Raw genomic sequence first — 20218 nt, 5'->3', positions numbered from 1 at the left:
ATAACTAACTATATACAGTAATACATACATAACTAACTATATACAGTAATACATATATAACTACTATATACAGTAATACATATATAACTACAGTAATACATATATAACTACTATATACAGTAATACATATATAACTACTATATACAGTAATACATATATAACTACTATATACAGTAATACATATATAACTACAGTAATACATATATAACTAACTATATACAGTAATACATATATAACTACAGTAATACATATATAACTAACTATATACAGTAATACATACATAACTAACTATATACAGTAATACATATATAACTACTATATACAGTAATACATATATAACTACAGTAATACATATATAACTACTATATACAGTAATACATATATAACTACTATATACAGTAATACATATATAACTGACTATATACAGTAATACATGCATAATCACAGTAATACATATATAACTACAGTAATACATATATAACTACTATATACAGTAATACATATATAACTACTATATACAGTAATACATATATAACTACTATATACAGTAATACATATATAACTACTATATACAGTAATACATATATAACTACTATATACAGTAATACATACATAACTGACTATATACAGTAATACATACATAACTAACTATATACAGTAATACATATATAACTACTATATACAGTAATACATATATAACTACTATATACAGTAATACATATATAACTGACTATATACAGTAATACATACATAACTAACTATATACAGTAATACATACATAACTGACTATATACAGTAATACATATATAACTACAGTAATACCAATATAACTACTATATACAGTAATACATACATAACTAATTATATACAGTAGTACATATATAGCTACAGTAATACATATATAACTACTATATACAGTAATACATACATAACTACAGTAATACATATATAACTACTATATACAGTAATACATACATAACTACAGTAATACATATATAACTACTATATACAGTAATACATATATAACTACAGTAATAAGTACATAACTAACTATATAGAGTAACCAGAGACTGCTTGGCTTGTGTGTGCGTGTGTGCATGTGTGTGTGTGTGTGTGTGGGTGTGTGCATGCGTGTGTGTGTGTGCGTGTGTGTGTTCATGTGTGTGTGTGTGTGTGTGTGTGTGGTTCAGGTGAGCAGAGTAACAACTCATACCTTTATGGCATCCAGGGCCATCCGCAAATTGCTCTTGTCACCCGCATCGTGAGTGTGTTTCACTAATTCCTGTCGTTGGATCAAAACACAAGAACAATAAGTGAGTGACAAGTCTTCATACAGTATTTATTCTGTTTTCACCAGCTAGATAATTAACCATACAGAGCCCTGACAGGAGTCCTGAGAGAAGCCCTGACAGGAGTCCTGAGAGAAGCCCTGACAGGAGTCCTGAGAGAAGCCCAGACAGGAGTACTGAGAGAAGCTCTGAGAGAAGCCCAGACAGAAGCCCAGACAGGAGTCCTGAGAGAAGCTCTGAGAGAAGCCCAGACAGGAGTCCTGAGAGAAGCTCTGAGAGAAGCCCAGACAGGAGTCCTGAGAGAAGCTCTGAGAGAAGCCCAGACAGGAGTACTGAGAGAAGCCCAGACAGGAGTACTGAGAGAAGCCCTGACAGGAGTCCTGAGAGAAGCCCTGACAGGAGTCCTGAGAGAAGCCCAGACAGGAGTACTGAGAGAAGCCCTGACAGGAGTCCTGAGAGAAGCCCTGACAGGAGTCCTGAGAGAAGCCCAGACAGGAGTCCTGAGAGAAGCCCTGACAGGAGTCCTGAGAGAAGCCCTGACAGGAGTCCTGAGAGAAGCCCTGACAGGAGTCCTGAGAGAAGCCCAGACAGGAGTACTGAGAGAAGCTCTGAGAGAAGCCCAGACAGAAGCCCAGACAGGAGTCCTGAGAGAAGCCCAGACAGGAGTCCTGAGAGAAGCTCTGAGAGAAGCCCAGACAGGAGTCCTGAGAGAAGCTCTGAGAGAAGCCCAGACAGAAGCCCAGACAGGAGTCCTGAGAGAAGCCCAGACAGGAGTCCTGAGAGAAGCTCTGAGAGAAGCCCAGACAGGAGTACTGAGAGAAGCTCTGAGAGAAGCCCAGACAGGAGTACTGAGAGAAGCCCAGACAGGAGTGAGAAAAACAGAGATGACCGGTAGGCATTAGGCATTCTCTCTTCTCTCTCTACCTGACAGTTCAGCTACAGATCAACATCATAGACACACAGTGTTAACCAAGGTTCTATCATGCTATAAATGTGCTGCGTTTATCAGGTGATGTTGTGTTGTTTGACATTTATGAGATGTTTCTTCTCATTTAATACCTCAGAAATAGAGAAATAAACAAGGACAACCAAACAAAGTGATCACTAATGGGGCCCGGCTCCACAAGGGGGCAAAAGGGGGCTTAGCCCCCTCAGTTGAAATTTGTGCTCCCTCAGTTTTCGTTTAATGTCCTTATATAAAAAAATAGCTCAAAAAGTTTTTAAAAATGATTTAGTGGCAGGTTGCCGCAAAATCTGAATCTCCGCTGCACTGTGTCAGCACAATGGACAGAGCAGGTAGCGGAATGTGTAGGGGGGTTATGGTAAGCCACTGGTTAGGTATGACCCTTTCGGGCCTCCATAAAAAGCTGGAAAAACACTTATCTGTAGTCGGCTAAGTGAATACTGTAATGTTCAGTTTAGTTTATATATGTTATCCCCTTTGCCATTCATTTTCATTGCTGCGCAGATGATACACAACTTTACATTTCTGTGTCACCAGAGGATTTCAGCTCTACTGATACATTAATAGACTGCATTACCTAGGTGTCTGGCTAGACTGCAAACTCTCCTTCCAGACTCATATCAAACATCTCCAATACAAAATCAAATCTAGAGTCGGCTTTCTATTCCACAACAAAGCCTCCTTCACTCACGTCGCCAAACTTACCCTAGTAAAACTGACTATCCTACCAATTCTCGACTTTGGCGATGTCATCTACAAAATAGCCTCCAACACTCTACTCAGCAAACTGGATGCAGTTTATCACAGTGCCATCTGTTTTGTTACTAAATCACCTTATACCACCCACCACTGCGACCTGTATGCTCTAGTCGGCTGGCCCTCGCTACATGCAAATGAGAACTTGTTCTCAACTAGCCTACCTGGTTAAATAAAGGTGAAATAAATAATAAAAAAGTGATTTAAATACATGAATGGCTCACAACTTCCTCCAGCTAAATCAAGACAAGACAGAGGTACTTATTGTTGGAGCCAAAGCACAGAGACATAATCTAGCCGCAAGGGCAATAAACAGACAATAAATATATAAAATACCAGGTGAAAACATGGCAGCTAATCTGTCACTGCCATGATGGATATCAGAAATTGGCTTCGCCAAAGTACCCAAACAAAACCAGAAGGAGAAGGAGAAGGAGAAGGAGAGGGAGAAGGAGAAGGAGAGGGAGCAGGAGAGGGAGAAGGAGAAGGAGAAGGAGAGGGAGAAGGAGAAGGAGAAGGAGAGGGAGAAGGAGGAAGGAGAGGGAGAAGGAGAAGGAGAGGGAGAAGGAGAAGGAAGGGAGAGGAGAAGGAGAAGGAGAAGGAGAAGGAGAGAGGAGAAGGAGAGGAGAAGGAGAGGGAGAGGGAGAAGGAGAAGGAGAAGGAGAAGGAGAAGGAGAAGGAGAAGGAGAAGGAGAAGGAGAAGGAGAAGGAGAGGGAGAAGGAGAAGGAGAAGGAGAAGCAGCATTAAACCACAGAAGCCGCCGCCCAGTAGTGATGATGCTGCCAAACTCCAGCTAGCTCTGTGTGCAGAGGCTCTCCACCCTTCTACCACCGCCTCCAGTATAATGGCTCAACAGCCCCCACCACCTCCAACTGTTCCTGATGATCTTGAAACAGAGGAGCCAGCCCAGGTTAGCTTAGATTCCTAGCCGCAGGTTCTGTCCGAAAACATTTATTTAATTGCAACTGGTTATTATTTTTTTTTAAACTGCATCTTCTGGCAACTGGGGCTTCCTTGGAGATGCTAAGCCCACACCGGATACAGACCAGAAACAGCTTCACCGCCCTGGATCCAGAGGTTCCAGCGTCTTTCGATTTGGGATTGGATCCGGATGTACCTGCGTTCGTCATCCTCTGTTCTATCTCTCAAGCTGGTGGCTTCTACTTTGGGTTCAGATCCTAAGAGCACCCATCCTCATCAGACCATGAGGCTGTCTTATAGACTCCGGCCCAATCGTCCTCCACAATGGATACTACAGCCTGGAGCAAGAGTACAGGACATTACAAGGCTGCTTCCGAACATTCTACCACAGATGCCGGGGAACTGACGCTGTCATAGTCCATGTGGAGCAAACAGCATCAGGAAGGCTAGCTCGGAAGCTCTGAAAATGGATTTAAAATATATATTTGAAACTAGGTAAGTCAGATAAGAAGAAATTTACCGGGGAACAGTGGGTTAATTGCCTTGTTCAAAGGCAGAAAGACCGATTTTTACCTTGTCAGCTTGGGAATTTGATCCAGCAACCTTTTGGTTAATGGCCAAACGCTCTACCAACTAAGCTACCTGCCGCCCCAAGAACTGATTCTAGCAATGAAAGATTCCAAAAAGTGGCCAATGATTTCAGTTCCGGTACCATCATTGGGACCCGGGTGTGAAAGATCTAGCAGGCTACTGGCATTACACATCTGTCTAAAAGACTACTGTAGCTCTGTTGGAATCACTTTTATAGATAACTTCGATACCTTCTGGAAACAGAAGATTTTTTTTACAGGAATGACCACCCAAATCATCTTGGCTTTTCAAGGCTGCATTGAGACAATGACTTATCAATGAGCCCCAAGAACAGCTCAGTTAATCCCTTCCATTGTGTTGCTGAGTTGTCAAAATGCTACAGCGAATGTATATTATTCCAGGGGCAGAGACAATGAAAGTAACTTAATGTATGTCCCTTGACTACCCTGAATACCTGTGTTGATCCTACAGCTATTGTATGCAGTAATTATGTGCCTATGTATCAGAGTTATTCTGTTGGCACTGAGGCGGTGTGCACTAGGAGGAAATCCACTGTGTGCAGCTCACCGTGCTCATCAGCTCCAGTATAAATAACATGAGCATGTCTACTTCCGATAAGCTTCTCAGTAAAGTAATAAAACACAATCAAGCTTCCCATAAAAGTGCTAAAAATAGCCCACATTAACATATGTAGCCAAAGAAACAAGGGTCATAAAATCAATAACTTGCTAGTAACAGATGACACTGATATTCCGACTACAGTGGTAGCAATACATCGTTATAAAATCTAAAGAAAAGACAGAAATGCCAATGGGAGCGGTCTATATTCAGAACCACATTCATTTAAAGCTTAGAGGGGATCTCATGTTAAATACTGTTGCTACAGTAATATTGCTACAGGTTCATCTGCCTCACCTAAAGCCCATTCTTGTGGGAAGCTGGGTAACTGACTCAACACTTAACAAAGAGCTGTAGTTAGTTTCAGAATGGGTGGCAAGAAATAAGTTAGTTCAAAATATGTCAAATCATTCAATAAAAACCCTAAACCTCATCTAAATCTTGTAATGGAGAATGTGGAAATTTAGTCAATTGAGGTGACTAAACTGCTTGCAGTAACCCTGGATTGTAAGCGATCATGGTCAAAACATGTTGATACAACAGTAGCTAAGATGGGGAGAAGTCTGTCCATAATAAAGGGCTGTTCTGCCTTCATAACAACACTATCAACAAGGTAGGTCTTACAGCTCTTAGTTTTGACATTCCTGAACTATTGTTTAGTTGTGTGGTCAGGTGCCACAAAGAGAGATTCCTGAAAATGGTCTAGGGCACTGCATTGCAGTGCTAGCTGTGCCACCAGAGACTCTGGGTTCGTGCCCAGGCTCTGTCGCAGCCGGCCCGTGACCAGGAGGTCCGTGGGGCAACGCACAATTGGCCTAGTGTCGTCCGGGTTAGGGAGGGCTTGGCCGGTAAGGATATCCTTGTCTCATCGCGCACCAGCGACTCCTGTGGCGGGCCTACCACACACATCTATACAACCCCACACACATTTATTCTACCACACACACATCTATGCTACCACACACACACACACACACATCTATACCACACACACACCTGGAAATTACATTCCAACCAACACCATAATCTTGAATAGGACATAAAAAGGTGGGATTCCATGAAAGGTGTGTGTGTGTGTGTGTGTGTGTGTGTGTGTGTGTGTGTGTGTGTGTGTGTGTGTGTGTGTGTGTGTGTGTGTGTGTGTGTGTGTGTGTGTGTGTGTGTGTGTGTGTGTGTGTGTGTGTGTGTGTGTGTGTGTGGCTTTAATTGCTTTCCTGTAGCTGGCTTGGCGTAAACAAGACATCTAGGCCGTCTGTCTGTCCTTGTGGTGGAGGATAAGGAAGGTTACCATGCATGTCCTTCACACACACACACAGCCAAGCCCAATTAAATGACTTACTTCCCCTCTCCTTCAGTCCCCTCCCGCTGGGTCGTATGCGTCAGCCTAGCACTCCTCAAATCCCAGGTGTCACTCAAGCTGAATCTGGCCATTACTATCACAAGCAACGTGACAGGACCCTATTTTTCATCCTCTGCTCCTAACACCCACCCACACAGGGACTGTACATAGTACAGGCTTACTGATGGATTCCAGTTCTAGTGAGTTTAGGGAACAGAAAGACATTAATGGAGAGGAACGAGAGTAAAGAGTGAAAGAGAGATGGAGAGAGAGAGAAAGACAAAGGGAAAGAGGGAGAGCATTCTGACACTACTGGCATATTGATGGATTCTGGTTAGAGTGAGTTGGGGACTGAGCCAGAGACTTTCTTCCCTGATCTCCCCCCTCCATCTCCCTCCATCCCAACCTTACCTCCACTACCTCCCTCCTTCCTGCCCCAGGAGCAGGCTCCCTCCAGTGGAGCGGATCAGGGGCCTGTCACATGCCCGGTCCCCAGGGAAGTGAGAGGAGTGAAGCGGGACGACGATGAGAGAAGTGAGGAGAGGACCTGACCACCAGTCACGCATGTCAACCCTCTAGATGCGTAAACACAAACCCACACCTTTTTAACTAGCCCCTGACTGCTAACCTGTCCGCTCACGCAGTGGTGATGTCTGCGAGAGCTGCAGGGGTCAGGGCAGGAGGGCTGATTGACTGACTCTAGTGGTGACGTCTAGGAGAGCAGCAGGAGTCAGGGCCAGAGGGCTGATGGACTGACTCTAGTGGTGACGTCTAGGAGAGCTGCAGGAGTCAGGGCCAGAGGGCTGATGGACTGACTCTAGTGGTGACGTCTAGGAGAGCTGCAGGAGTCAGGGCCAGAGGGCTGATTGACTGACTCTAGTGGTGACGTCTAGGAGAGCAGCAGGAGTCAGGGCCAGAGGGCTGATGGACTGACTCTAGTGGTGACGTCTAGGAGAGCTGCAGGAGTCAGGGCCAGAGGGCTGATGGACTGACTCTAGTGGTGACGTCTAGGAGAGCTGCAGGAGTCAGGGCCAGAGGGCTGATGGACTGACTCTAGTGGTGACGTCTAGGAGAGCAGCAGGAGTCAGGGCCAGAGGGCTGATGGACTGACTCTAGTGGTGACGTCTAGGAGAGCTGCAGGAGTCAGGGCCAGAGGGCTGATTGACTGACTCTAGTGGAGACGTCTAGGAGAGCTGCAGGAGTCGTATCACATTATTCAAACACACTACTCTCTTAGAAAAATGGCTTCAAAAGGGTTCTTCGGTTTTCCCTAATAGAACCCTTTGAATAACCCTTTTTGGTTCCAGGTAGAACCCTTCTGGGTTCCATGTAGAACCATTTCCACAGAAGGAACTAAAAATGTTTTTTCTCAAAAGGGTTATCCAATGGGGACAAACGAATAACCCTTTTAGGTTCTAGAGAGCACCTTTCTTTCTAGGAGCGTATTGTGACTGTCATTATAGCTAGTGTGATAATGAGAAAGTTGTGGAGGAGGAAGAGGATCTGTATGACTGTGTCTACAATGAGGAAGATGGTGGTGAGATCTACGAAGATCTGATGAAGGCTGAGGCCTGAGTTCCTCCTCTGGTTAGTTCCCCCTCCTTCTCTCTCTCTCTCTCTCTCTCTCTCTCTCTCACTCTGTCTTTCTCTCTCTCTCTGTCTTTCTCTCTCCTCTCTCGCTCTCTCGCTCTCTCTGTCTTTCTCTCTCTCTCTCTCTGTCTTTCTCTCTCTCTCTCTCTGTCTTTCTCTCTCTCTCTCTCTGTCTTTCTCTCTCCTCTCTCTCTCTCTCTGTCTTTCTCTCTCTCTCTCTGTCTTTCTCTCTCTCTCTCTGTCTTTCTCTCTCTCTCTCAAGTGGAATTTGCAAAAGGCAAATACACAATCAGAAATGAACGGTAAACATTAAACTCACTAAAGTTTTAAAAGGCTATAGACATTTTGAATGGTTTATTATTGGATATGTACAGTGTTGTAACAATGTGCAAGTAGTTGAAGTATGACAGGGAAAATAAATAAACCTATAAATGGTCATAAATCTCAGTGGTCAGTATTCTGCCACTGTGTACTCTCTGTTTAGGGCCAAATAGCATTCTAGTTTGCTATGTTTTTTTTGTTAATTCTTTCCAATGTGTCAAGTGTTTACATTTCTTGTTTTCTCATGATTTGGTTTGGTCTAATTGTGTTGCTGTCCTGGGGCTCTGTGGGGTCTAATTGTGTTGCTGTCCTGGGGCTCTGTGGGTCCTAATTGTGTGTTGCTGTCCTGGGGCTCTGTGGGGTCTAATTGTGTTGCTGTCCTGGGGCTCTGTGGGGTCTAATTGTGTTGCTGTCCTGGGGCTCTGTGGGGTCTAATTGTGTTGCTGTCCTGGGGCTCTGTGGGGTCTAATTGTGTTGCTGTCCTGGGGCTCTGTGGGGTCTAATTGTGTTGCTGTCCTGGGGCTCTGTGGGGTCTAATTGTGTTGCTGTCCTGGGGCTCTGTGGGGTCTAATTATGTTGCTGTCCTGGGGCTCTGTGGGGTCTAATTGTGTTGCTGTCCTGGGGCTCTGTGGGGTCTAATTGTGTTGCTGTCCTGGGGCTCTGTGGGGTCTAATTGTGTTGCTGTCCTGGGGCTCTGTGGGGTCTAATTGTGTTGCTGTCCTGGGGCTCTGTGGGGTCTAATTGTGTTGCTGTCCTGGGGCTCTGTGGGGTCTAATTGTGTTGCTGTCCTGGGGCTCTGTGGGGTCTAATTGTGTTGCTGTCCTGGGGCTCTGTGGGGTCTAATTGTGTTGCTGTCCTGGGGCTCTGTGGGGTCTAATTATGTTGCTGTCCTGGGGCTCTGTGGGGTCTAATTGTGTTGCTGTCCTGGGGCTCTGTGGGGTCTAATTGTGTTGCTGTCCTGGGGCTCTGTGGGGTCGAATTGTGTTGCTGTCCTGGGGCTCTGTGGGGTCTAATTGTGTTGCTGTCCTGGGGCTCTGTGGGGTCTAATTGTGTTGCTGTCCTGGGGCTCTGTGGGGTCTAATTGTGTTGCTGTCCTGGGGCTCTGTGGGGTCTAATTGTGTTGCTGTCCTGGGGCTCTGTGGGGTCTAATTATGTTGCTGTCCTGGGGCTCTGTGGGGTCTAATTGTGTTGCTGTCCTGGGGCTCTGTGGGGTCTAATTGTGTTGCTGTCCTGGGGCTCTGTGGGGTCGAATTGTGTTGCTGTCCTGGGGCTCTGTGGGGTCTAATTGTGTTGCTGTCCTGGGGCTCTGTGGGGTCTAATTGTGTTGCTGTCCTGGGGCTCTGTGGGGTCTAATTGTGTTGCTGTCCTGGGGCTCTGTGGGGTCTAATTGTGTTGCTGTCCTGGGGCTCTGTGGGGTCTAATTGTGTTGCTGTCCTGTGGGGCTCTGTGGGGTCTAATTGTGTTGCTGTCCTGGGGCTCTGTGGGGTCTAATTGTGTTGCTGTCCTGGGGCTCTGTGGGGTCTAATTGTGTTGCTGTCCTGGGGCTCTGTGGGGTCTAATTGTGTTGCTGTCCTGGGGCTCTGTGGGGTCTAATTGTGTTGCTGTCCTGGGGCTCTGGGGGGGCTGTCCTGGGGCTCTGTGGGGTCTAATTGTGTTGCTGTCCTGGGGCTCTGTGGGGTCTAATTATGTTGCTGTCCTGGGGCTCTGTGGGGTCTAATTGTGTTGCTGTCCTGGGGCTCTGTGGGGTCTAATTGTGTTGCTGTCCTGGGGCTCTGTGGGGTCTAATTGTGTTGCTGTCCTGGGGCTCTGTGGGGTCTAATTGTGTTGCTGTCCTGGGGCTCTGTGGGGTCTAATTGTGTTGCTGTCCTGGGGCTCTGTGGGGTCTAATTGTGTTGCTGTCCTGGGGCTCTGTGGGGTCTAATTGTGTTGCTGTCCTGGGGCTCTGTGGGGTCTAATTGTGTTGCTGTCCTGGGGCTCTGTGGGGTCTAATTGTGTTGCTGTCCTGGGGCTCTGTCGGGTCTGTTTGTGTCTGTGAACAGAGCCCCAGGACCAGCTTGCTGAGTGGCCTCATGATATTTTGTAAAAAATACTATTTTACATTTGCTCAGTACATTGTTTTCACTGAGGAAATGTACGAGTCTGCTGTTAATGATAATCATGAGGATTTTCCCAAGGTTGCTGTTGACGCATATCCCACAGTAGTTATTGGGGTCGAATTTGTCTCCAAATGGGTTGTTATTTTTGCCCTGTACCCCAACACTTTGGATTTTATATTATACTATGAGGTTCAAGTGAAGACTGTCAGCTTAAATTGTTGGGTATTTTCATTCATAGCTGGTGAATAGTTTAGAAATTACAGAACTTTTTTTCTACCTAATTCCCATTTTGTACCTAATTCCCATTTTGTACCATTTTAAGGGACTAGAAGTATTTGGACATATTAAATTATCTGTGTAATAAAGTAGTCAAAAGTTTAGTATTTTGTCCCATATTACTAGAACACAATGATTACATCAAGCATGTGTATACAGACTTATTGGATGCATTTGCTGTTTGTGTTGGTTGTGTTTCAGATTATTTTGTGCCCAATATACATTTATGGTAAATAATGTATATTGTCATTTTGGAGTCACTAATATTGTAAATAAGAATATATCACGTTTCTAAACACTTGTACATTCATGTGAATGATACCATAATTATAGATAGTCCTGAATGATTTGTGAGTAATGATGAGTGAGAAAATTACAGATGCCCAAATATCATACCCTCAAGACAAGCTAACCTATCACCATTACAATAACAGGGAACGATTTTTGCATTTTTTTTAGGGGGGGGGGGTGATATTTGTGCAAATCATGTGTGACTGCCCCAATACTTTTGTAACTCACTGTTTAAGCCAGTTACTGTAATTCACTTTCCTTCCATCTATAGCATTTCTTAATAATATGGTTTACCTGCTGTAGGAGACCCCTCAAAGCCTGCCATTGACTATGTACAGACCCAGCATACGACAGAGCCTCAGGAGTTGTGACCCGTTTCTGTTGGTTGTTTCATGGTAGTTGTAGCCTCAGTCTGTTTTTCTCTCTCATTCTTTCCTTTCTACCATAAATGTAAAAGGCATCGGGACAAACATTAAGGCAGAGCTAGTCCATGACCAAAACATGGAAGGGTGCTGATAGCCACTGCTGATAGTCAGTGTTGCAGCTTTAGTCCTGCTACTGAGGTAACAGTTGAATGGAGGTCATTCCCAGTTCTCTGAAGAGATCTTACCTGTAGAAGAAGGGGATACTTTAGTACCCGCTGCATCGGGACAACCAGCAGATCTCTCAGTGTAAACTTGCCATGGTTGGCTCTCTTTGCACATTCCTGAAAACAAAAAACACAAATGAATTGAATGCAGTTCGATTGACTGATTGATAAGCCACTCTGGATAATGTAAAATGATAAGAATGTAAAATACATGATAATGCACAGAATGTGAACTGTCACTGCATTGTAATAAAAAGCACATACACTACCATTTAAAAGTTTGGACACACCTACTCATTCAAGGGTTTTTCTTTATTTTCACTATTATCTAAATTGTAGAATAATAGTGAAGACATCAAACCTATGAAATAACACATTTGGTATCATGTAGTAACCAAAAAAGTGTTAAATAAATCTAAATATATTTTATTATTTGAGATTCTTCTTCACTCCTTGATGACAGCTTTGCACACTCTTGGCATTCTCTCAACCAGCTTCACCTGGAATGCTTTTCCAACAATCTTAAAGGAGTTCACACATATGCTGAGCCCTTGTTGGCTGCTTTTCCTTCACTCTGTGGTCCAACTCATCCCAAACTATCTCAATTGGGTTGAGGTCGGGTGATTGTGGAGGCCAGGTCTTCTGATGCAGCACTCCATCACTCCCCTTGGTCAAATAGCCCTTACAAAGCCTGGAGGTGTGTTGGGTCATTGTCCTGTTGAAAAGAATGCTGTGGTAGCCATGCTGCTTAAGTGTGCCTTGAATTCTAAATAAATCCCAGACAGTGTCACCAGCAAAGCATCCCCACACCATCCACCTCCTCCTCCATGCTTCACAGTGGGAAACACACATGCCGAGATCATCCATTCACCTTCTCTGCATCTCACAAAGTGAGATGTGGTTGGAACCAAATATTTCAAATATGGACTCATCAAACCAAAGGACAGATTTCCACCGGTCTAATGTCTATTGCTTGTGTTTCTTGGCCCAAGCAAATCTCTTCTTCTTATTGGTGTCCTTTAGTAGTGGTTTCTTTGCAGCAATTCAACCATGAAGTCCTGATTCACTCAGTCTCCTCTGAACAGTTGATGTTGAGATGTGTCTGTTATTTGAACTCTGTGAAGCATTTATTTGGGTTTCAATTTCTGAGGCTGGTAACTCTGAACTTATCCTCTGCAGCAGAGGGAACTCTGGGTCATCCTTTCCTGTGGTGGTCCTCATGAGAGCCAGTTTCATCATAGCGCTTGATGGTTTTTGCGACTGCACTTGAAGAAACTTTCAAAGTTCTTGAAATGTTGACATTCATGTCTTAAAGAGCGAGGAGTACCTCAAATAGATAACACACTTGCACAATGATTAACACACAGGACGAGACCTGTAATCATCTGTGCAATCCACAAGGGCATGAAAGCCCAAAACACACAGCACAGGTACTCACACACACCAATAGACATTCTAACAATAATGGACCCCACTATGGTGAACAAAGGGAACATATATACAAATACAATCAGTGGGAATAGGGGCCAGGTGTGGGAATAGGGAACAGGTGTGGGAATAGGGGCCAGGTGTGGAATAGGGGCCAGGTGTGGAATAGGGGACAGGTGTGCGCAATGAAAGTTCCAGAGGGATCCGTGACATGAAGTAATGATGGACTGTCGTTTCTCTTTGCTTAATTGAGCTTTTCCTGTCATAATATGCAATTGGTATTTTACCAAATAGAGCTGTCTTCTGTATACCACCCCTACCTTGTCACAACACAACTGATTGGCTCAAACGTATTAAGCAGGAAAGAAATTCACATTTAACAAGGCACACCTGTTAATTGAAATGCATTCCAGGTGACTAACTCATGAATCTGGTTGAGAGAATGCCAAGAGTGTGCAAAGCTGTCCTCAAGGCAAAGGGTGGCTACTTTGAAGAATCTAAAATCTAAAAAATATTTTGATTTGTTTAACACTTTGTTGGTTACTACATGATACCATATGTGTTATTTCATAGTTTTGATGTCTTCACTGTTATTCTACAATGTATAAAATAGTAAAATAAAGAAAAACTGTGGAATGAGTAGGTGTGCCCAAACTTTTGACTGGTACTGTATTTTTTAAGAGAATAAACCCAAATGAAATACAGTACAATGCAGTTGGTAATGCTAAACACTAGATGGCGCTATCTGGCCACTGATTTAGATTGATGATGACAGTTCATAAAGGACTTTACCTCCAGCTTCATTCGGACATCTTCCCTGTCTTTGCAGATGACATCCAAAGCAATGATGGCCGTTTCTACATGGCTACAGTATTTCCCATATATTAGCAACCTGAATCAGAGAGAGAGACGGAGGGAGGGAGGGAGGGAGGGAGGGAGGGAGGGAGGGAGGGAGGGAGGGAGGGAGGGAGGGAGGGAGGGAGGGAGGGAGGGAGGGAGGGAGGGAGGGAGGGGGAGGGAGGGAGGGAGAATGAGGAACGAGAGAACAAGGGAATGAGACAGAAAACTGAGACTTAAAGTTGAGTTGTACTGTACCTCTCTTTGTAGTTAATGAAGATCTGGTAGAGGTTCTGGGCACTTCTATGGCAGACAGAGTCTTGTATCGCCACATTCAGAGTCTTGTGAACTTTAACCAGAGCCTGAAACACGTCAACGATAAACACAGTGAGGCTGGGATTCACAGCAAAGAGGACTAGACAGCCGACGATGCAGCTTTTAAAGTTTGCAGAGGTTGGGTTCATGGTAAACGCTATCCATGCCGGCTCAATCGTAAATGACCTTGAAAAGTAAAGTTCAAAACGCTGCGCTATAGCCTAAAGACCCGTACGACTTGGGACGACAGGTTTGGATTGAATCCCAGCCTAAAGACCCGTACGACTTGGGACGACAGGTTTGGATTGAATCCCAGCCTAAAGACCCGTACGACTTGGGACGACAGGTTTGGATTGAATCCCAGCCTAAAGACCCGTACGACTTGGGACGACAGGTTTGGATTGAATTCCAGCCTAAAGACCCATACGACTTGGGACTACAGGTTTGGATTGAATCCCAGCCTAAAGACCCGTACGACTTGGGACGACAGGTTTGGATTGAATCCCAGCCTAAAGACCCGTACGACTTGGGACGACAGGTTTGGATTGAATCCCAGCCTAAAGACCCGTACGACTTGGGACGACAGGTTTGGATTGAATCCCATTCTAAAGACCCATACGACTTGGGACTACAGGTTTGGATTGAATCCCAGCCTAAAGACCCGTACGACTTGGGACGACAGGTTTGGATTGAATCCCAGCCTAAAGACCCGTACGACTTGGGACGACAGGTTTGGATTGAATCCCATTCTAAAGACCCATACGACTTGGGACTACAGGTTTGGATTGAATTCCAGCCTAAAGACCCGTACGACTTGGGACGACAGGTTTGGATTGAATCCCAGCCTAAAGACCCGTACGATTTGGGACTACAGGTTTGGATTGAATCCCAGCCTAAAGACCCGTACGACTTGGGACTACAGGTTTGGATTGAATCCCAGCCTAAAGACCCGTACGACTTGGGACGACAGGTTTGGATTGAATTCCAGCCTAAAGACCCATACGACTTGGGACTACAGGTTTGGATTGAATCCCAGCCTAAAGACCCGTACGACTTGGGACGACAGGTTTGGATTGAATCCCAGCCTAAAGACCCGTACGACTTGGGACGACAGGTTTGGATTGAATCCCAGCCTAAAGACCCGTACGACTTGGGACGACAGGTTTGGATTGAATCCCATTCTAAAGACCCATACGACTTGGGACTACAGGTTTGGATTGAATCCCAGCCTAAAGACCCGTACGACTTGGGACGACAGGTTTGGATTGAATCCCAGCCTAAAGACCCGTACGACTTGGGACGACAGGTTTGGATTGAATCCCAGCCTAAAGACCCGTACGACTTGGGACGACAGGTTTGGATTGAATCCCAGCCTAAAGACCCGTACGACTTGGGACGACAGGTTTGGATTGAATTCCAGCCTAAAGACCCATACGACTTGGGACTACAGGTTTGGATTGAATCCCAGCCTAAAGACCCGTACGACTTGGGACGACAGGTTTGGATTGAATCCCAGCCTAAAGACCCGTACGACTTGGGACGACAGGTTTGGATTGAATCCCAGCCTAAAGACCCGTACGACTTGGGACGACAGGTTTGGATTGAATCCCATTCTAAAGACCCATACGACTTGGGACTACAGGTTTGGATTGAATCCCAGCCTAAAGACCCGTACGACTTGGGACGACAGGTTTGGATTGAATCCCAGCCTAAAGACCCGTACGACTTGGGACGACAGGTTTGGATTGAATCCCATTCTAAAGACCCATACGACTTGGGACTACAGGTTTGGATTGAATTCCAGCCTAAAGACCCGTACGACTTGGGACGACAGGTTTGGATTGAATCCCAGCCTAAAGACCCGTACGACTTGGGACTACAGGTTTGGATTGAATCCCAGCCTAAAGACCCGTACGACTTGGGACTACAGGTTTGGATTGAATCCCAGCCTAAAGACCCGTACGACTTGGGACGACAGGTTTGGATTGAATTCCAGCCTAAAGACCCATACGACTTGGGACTACAGGTTTGGATTGAATCCCAGCCTAAAGACCCGTACGACTTGGAACGACAGGTTTGGATTGAATCCCAGCCTAAAGACCCGTACGACTTGGGACGACAGGTTTGGATTGAATCCCAGCCTAAAGACCCGTACGACTTGGGACGACAGGTTTGGATTGAATCCCATTCTAAAGACCCATACGACTTGGGACTACAGGTTTGGATTGAATCCCAGCCTAAAGACCCGTACGACTTGGGACGACAGGTTTGGATTGAATCCCAGCCTAAAGACCCGTACGACTTGGGACGACAGGTTTGGATTGAATCCCATTCTAAAGACCCATACGACTTGGGACTACAGGTTTGGATTGAATTCCAGCCTAAAGACCCGTACGACTTGGGACGACAGGTTTGGATTGAATCCCAGCCTAAAGACCCGTACGACTTGGGACTACAGGTTTGGATTGAATCCCAGCCTAAAGACCCGTACGACTTGGGACTACAGGTTTGGATTGAATCCCAGCCTAAAGACCCGTACGACTTGGGACTACAGGTTTGGATTGAATCCCAGCCTAAAGACCCGTACGACTTGGGACTACAGGTTTGGATTGAATCCCAGCCTAAAGACCCGTACGACTTGGGACTACAGGTTTGGATTGAATCCCATTCTAAAGACCCCGACTTGGGACTACAGGTTTGGATTGAATCCCATTCTAAAGACACATACGACTTGGGACTACAGGTTTGGATTGAATCCCATTCTAAAGACCCATACGACTTGGGACTACAGGTTTGGATTGAATCCCAGCCTAAAGACCCATACGACTTGGGACTACAGGTTTGGATTGAATCCCAGCCTAAAGACCCGTACGACTTGGGACTACAGGTTTGGATTGAATCCCAGCCTAAAGACCCATACGACTTGGGACTACAGGTTTGGATTGAATCCCATTCTAAAGACCCGTACGACTTGGGACTACAGGTTTGGATTGAATCCCAGCCTAAAGACCCATACGACTTGGGACTACAGGTTTGGATTGAATCCCAGCCTAAAGACCCATACGACTTGAGACTACAGGTTTGGATTGAATCCCAGCCTAAAGACCCATACGACTTGAGACTACAGGTTTGGATTGAATCCCAGCCTAAAGACCCGTACGACTTGGGACTACAGGTTTGGATTGAATCCCAGCCTAAAGACCCGTACGACTTGGGACTACAGGTTTGGATTGAATCCCATTCTAAAGACCCATACGACTTGGGACTACAGGTTTGGATTGAATCCCATTCTAAAGACCCATACGACTTGGGACTACAGGTTTGGATTGAATCCCAGCCTAAAGACCCATACGACTTGGGACTACAGGTTTGGATTGAATCCCATTCTAAAGACCCATACAACTTGGGACTACAGGTTTGGATTGAATCCCAGCCTAAAGACCCATACGACTTGGGACTACAGGTTTGGATTGAATCCCATTCTAAAGACCCGTACGACTTGGGACTACAGGTTTGGATTGAATCCCATTCTAAAGACCCATACGACTTGGGACTACAGGTTTGGATTGAATCCCAGCCTAAAGACCCGTACGACTTGGGACGACAGGTTTGGATTGAATCCCAGCCTAAAGACCCGTACGACTTGGGACGACAGGTTTGGATTGAATCCCATTCTAAAGACCCATACGACTTGGGACTACAGGTTTGGATTGAATCCCAGCCTAAAGACCCGTACGACTTGGGACGACAGGTTTGGATTGAATCCCAGCCTAAAGACCCGTACGACTTGGGACGACAGGTTTGGATTGAATCCCATTCTAAAGACCCATACGACTTGGGACTACAGGTTTGGATTGAATTCCAGCCTAAAGACCCGTACGACTTGGGACGACAGGTTTGGATTGAATCCCAGCCTAAAGACCCGTACGACTTGGGACTACAGGTTTGGATTGAATCCCAGCCTAAAGACCCGTACGACTTGGGACTACAGGTTTGGATTGAATCCCAGCCTAAAGACCCGTACGACTTGGGACTACAGGTTTGGATTGAATCCCAGCCTAAAGACCCGTACGACTTGGGACTACAGGTTTGGATTGAATCCCAGCCTAAAGACCCGTACGACTTGGGACTACAGGTTTGGATTGAATCCCATTCTAAAGACCCGTACGACTTGGGACTACAGGTTTGGATTGAATCCCATTCTAAAGACACATACAACTTGGGACTACAGGTTTGGATTGAATCCCATTCTAAAGACCCATACGACTTGGGACTACAGGTTTGGATTGAATCCCAGCCTAAAGACCCATACGACTTGGGACTACAGGTTTGGATTGAATCCCAGCCTAAAGACCCGTACGACTTGGGACTACAGGTTTGGATTGAATCCCAGCCTAAAGACCCATACGACTTGGGACTACAGGTTTGGATTGAATCCCATTCTAAAGACCCGTACGACTTGGGACTACAGGTTTGGATTGAATCCCAGCCTAAAGACCCATACGACTTGGGACTACAGGTTTGGATTGAATCCCAGCCTAAAGACCCATACGACTTGAGACTACAGGTTTGGATTGAATCCCAGCCTAAAGACCCGTACGACTTGAGACTACAGGTTTGGATTGAATCCCAGCCTAAAGACCCGTACGACTTGGGACTACAGGTTTGGATTGAATCCCAGCCTAAAGACCCGTACGACTTGGGACTACAGGTTTGGATTGAATCCCATTCTAAAGACCCATACGACTTGGGACTACAGGTTTGGATTGAATCCCATTCTAAAGACCCGTACGACTTGGGACTACAGGTTTGGATTGAATCCCATTCTAAAGACCCATACGACTTGGGACTACAGGTTTGGATTGAATCCCATTCTAAAGACCCATACAACTTGGGACTACAGGTTTGGATTGAATCCCAGCCTAAAGACCCATACGACTTGGGACTACAGGTTTGGATTGAATCCCATTCTAAAGACCCGTACGACTTGGGACTACAGGTTTGGATTGAATCCCATTCTAAAGACCCATACGACTTGGGACTACAGGTTTGGATTGAATCCCATTCTAAAGACCCATACGACTTGGGACTACAGGTTTGGATTGAATCCCATTCTAAAGACCCATACGACTTGGGACTACAGGTTTGGATTGAATCCCATTCTAAAGACCCATACAACTTGGGACTACAGGTTTGGATTGAATCCCAGCCTAAAGACCCATACGACTTGGGACTACAGGTTTGGATTGAATCCCATTCTAAAGACCCATACAACTTGGGACTACAGGTTTGGATTGAATCCCAGCCTAAAGACCCATACGACTTGGGACTACAGGTTTGGATTGAATCCCATTCTAAAGACCCATACGACTTGGGACTACAGGTTTGGATTGAATCCCATTCTAAAGACCCATACGACTTGGGACGACAGGTTTGGATTGAATCCCAGCCTAAAGACCCATACGACTTGGGACGACAGGTTTGGATTGAATCCCAGCCTAAAGACCCATACGACTTGGGACGACAGGTTTGGATTGAATCCCAGCCTAAAGACCCATACGACTTGGGACGACAGGTTTGGATTGAATCCCAGCCTAAAGACCCCATATGACCCATACGACCCATACGACAAGTCTTACTAAGAAACAGAAAACCCTGTGCGCAGCAGTGTATCTAAAACCAGGTTCTGGTAAACAACTTGTATCCAACAATACTAGAAAAGACAACCGGTTTTTACACCTGTTTTAGGTTGAACTAGCTCTCCATCTCTACCATCTCTACCCACTCCCGAGTGGCGCAGCGGTCTATGGCAATGCATCTCAGTGTTAGAAGTGTCACTACAGACCCTGGTTTGATTCCAGGCTGTATCACAACCAGCCGTGATTGGGAGTCCCATAGGACAGCGCACAATTGGCCCAGCGTCGTCCCGGTTAGGATTTGGACGGGGTACGCCGTCATTGTAAATAAGAATTTGTTCTTAAGTGACTTGCCTAGTT

At 45.5% G+C, this 20218-nt stretch overlaps 1 protein-coding gene across 2 annotated transcripts in view; it reads right to left on the bottom strand.

Annotated features, from left to right (window-relative positions):
- Positions 1 to 20218, bottom strand: part of LOC112239456 (guanine nucleotide exchange factor VAV3) — a 212399-nt gene that overhangs the window by 85155 nt on the left and 107026 nt on the right. For both annotated transcript variants that reach the window (XM_042308465.1, XM_042308466.1), the window contains exons 8-11: positions 14166 to 14269; positions 13863 to 13962; positions 11664 to 11759; positions 1214 to 1282 (exon numbers count right to left, since the gene is read on the bottom strand). In XM_042308465.1, coding sequence (XP_042164399.1) covers positions 1214 to 1282; positions 11664 to 11759; positions 13863 to 13962; positions 14166 to 14269 — 369 coding nt within the window. The remainder of the gene's footprint in view (positions 1 to 1213; positions 1283 to 11663; positions 11760 to 13862; positions 13963 to 14165; positions 14270 to 20218) is intronic.

This window comes from Oncorhynchus tshawytscha, linkage group LG29 (assembly GCF_018296145.1).
Source record: "Oncorhynchus tshawytscha isolate Ot180627B linkage group LG29, Otsh_v2.0, whole genome shotgun sequence".
NCBI classification, from domain to species: domain Eukaryota; kingdom Metazoa; phylum Chordata; class Actinopteri; order Salmoniformes; family Salmonidae; genus Oncorhynchus; species Oncorhynchus tshawytscha.
The sequence above is the reverse complement of the archived record's forward strand: the minus strand, read 5'-3'. Positions and strand labels throughout refer to the sequence as shown.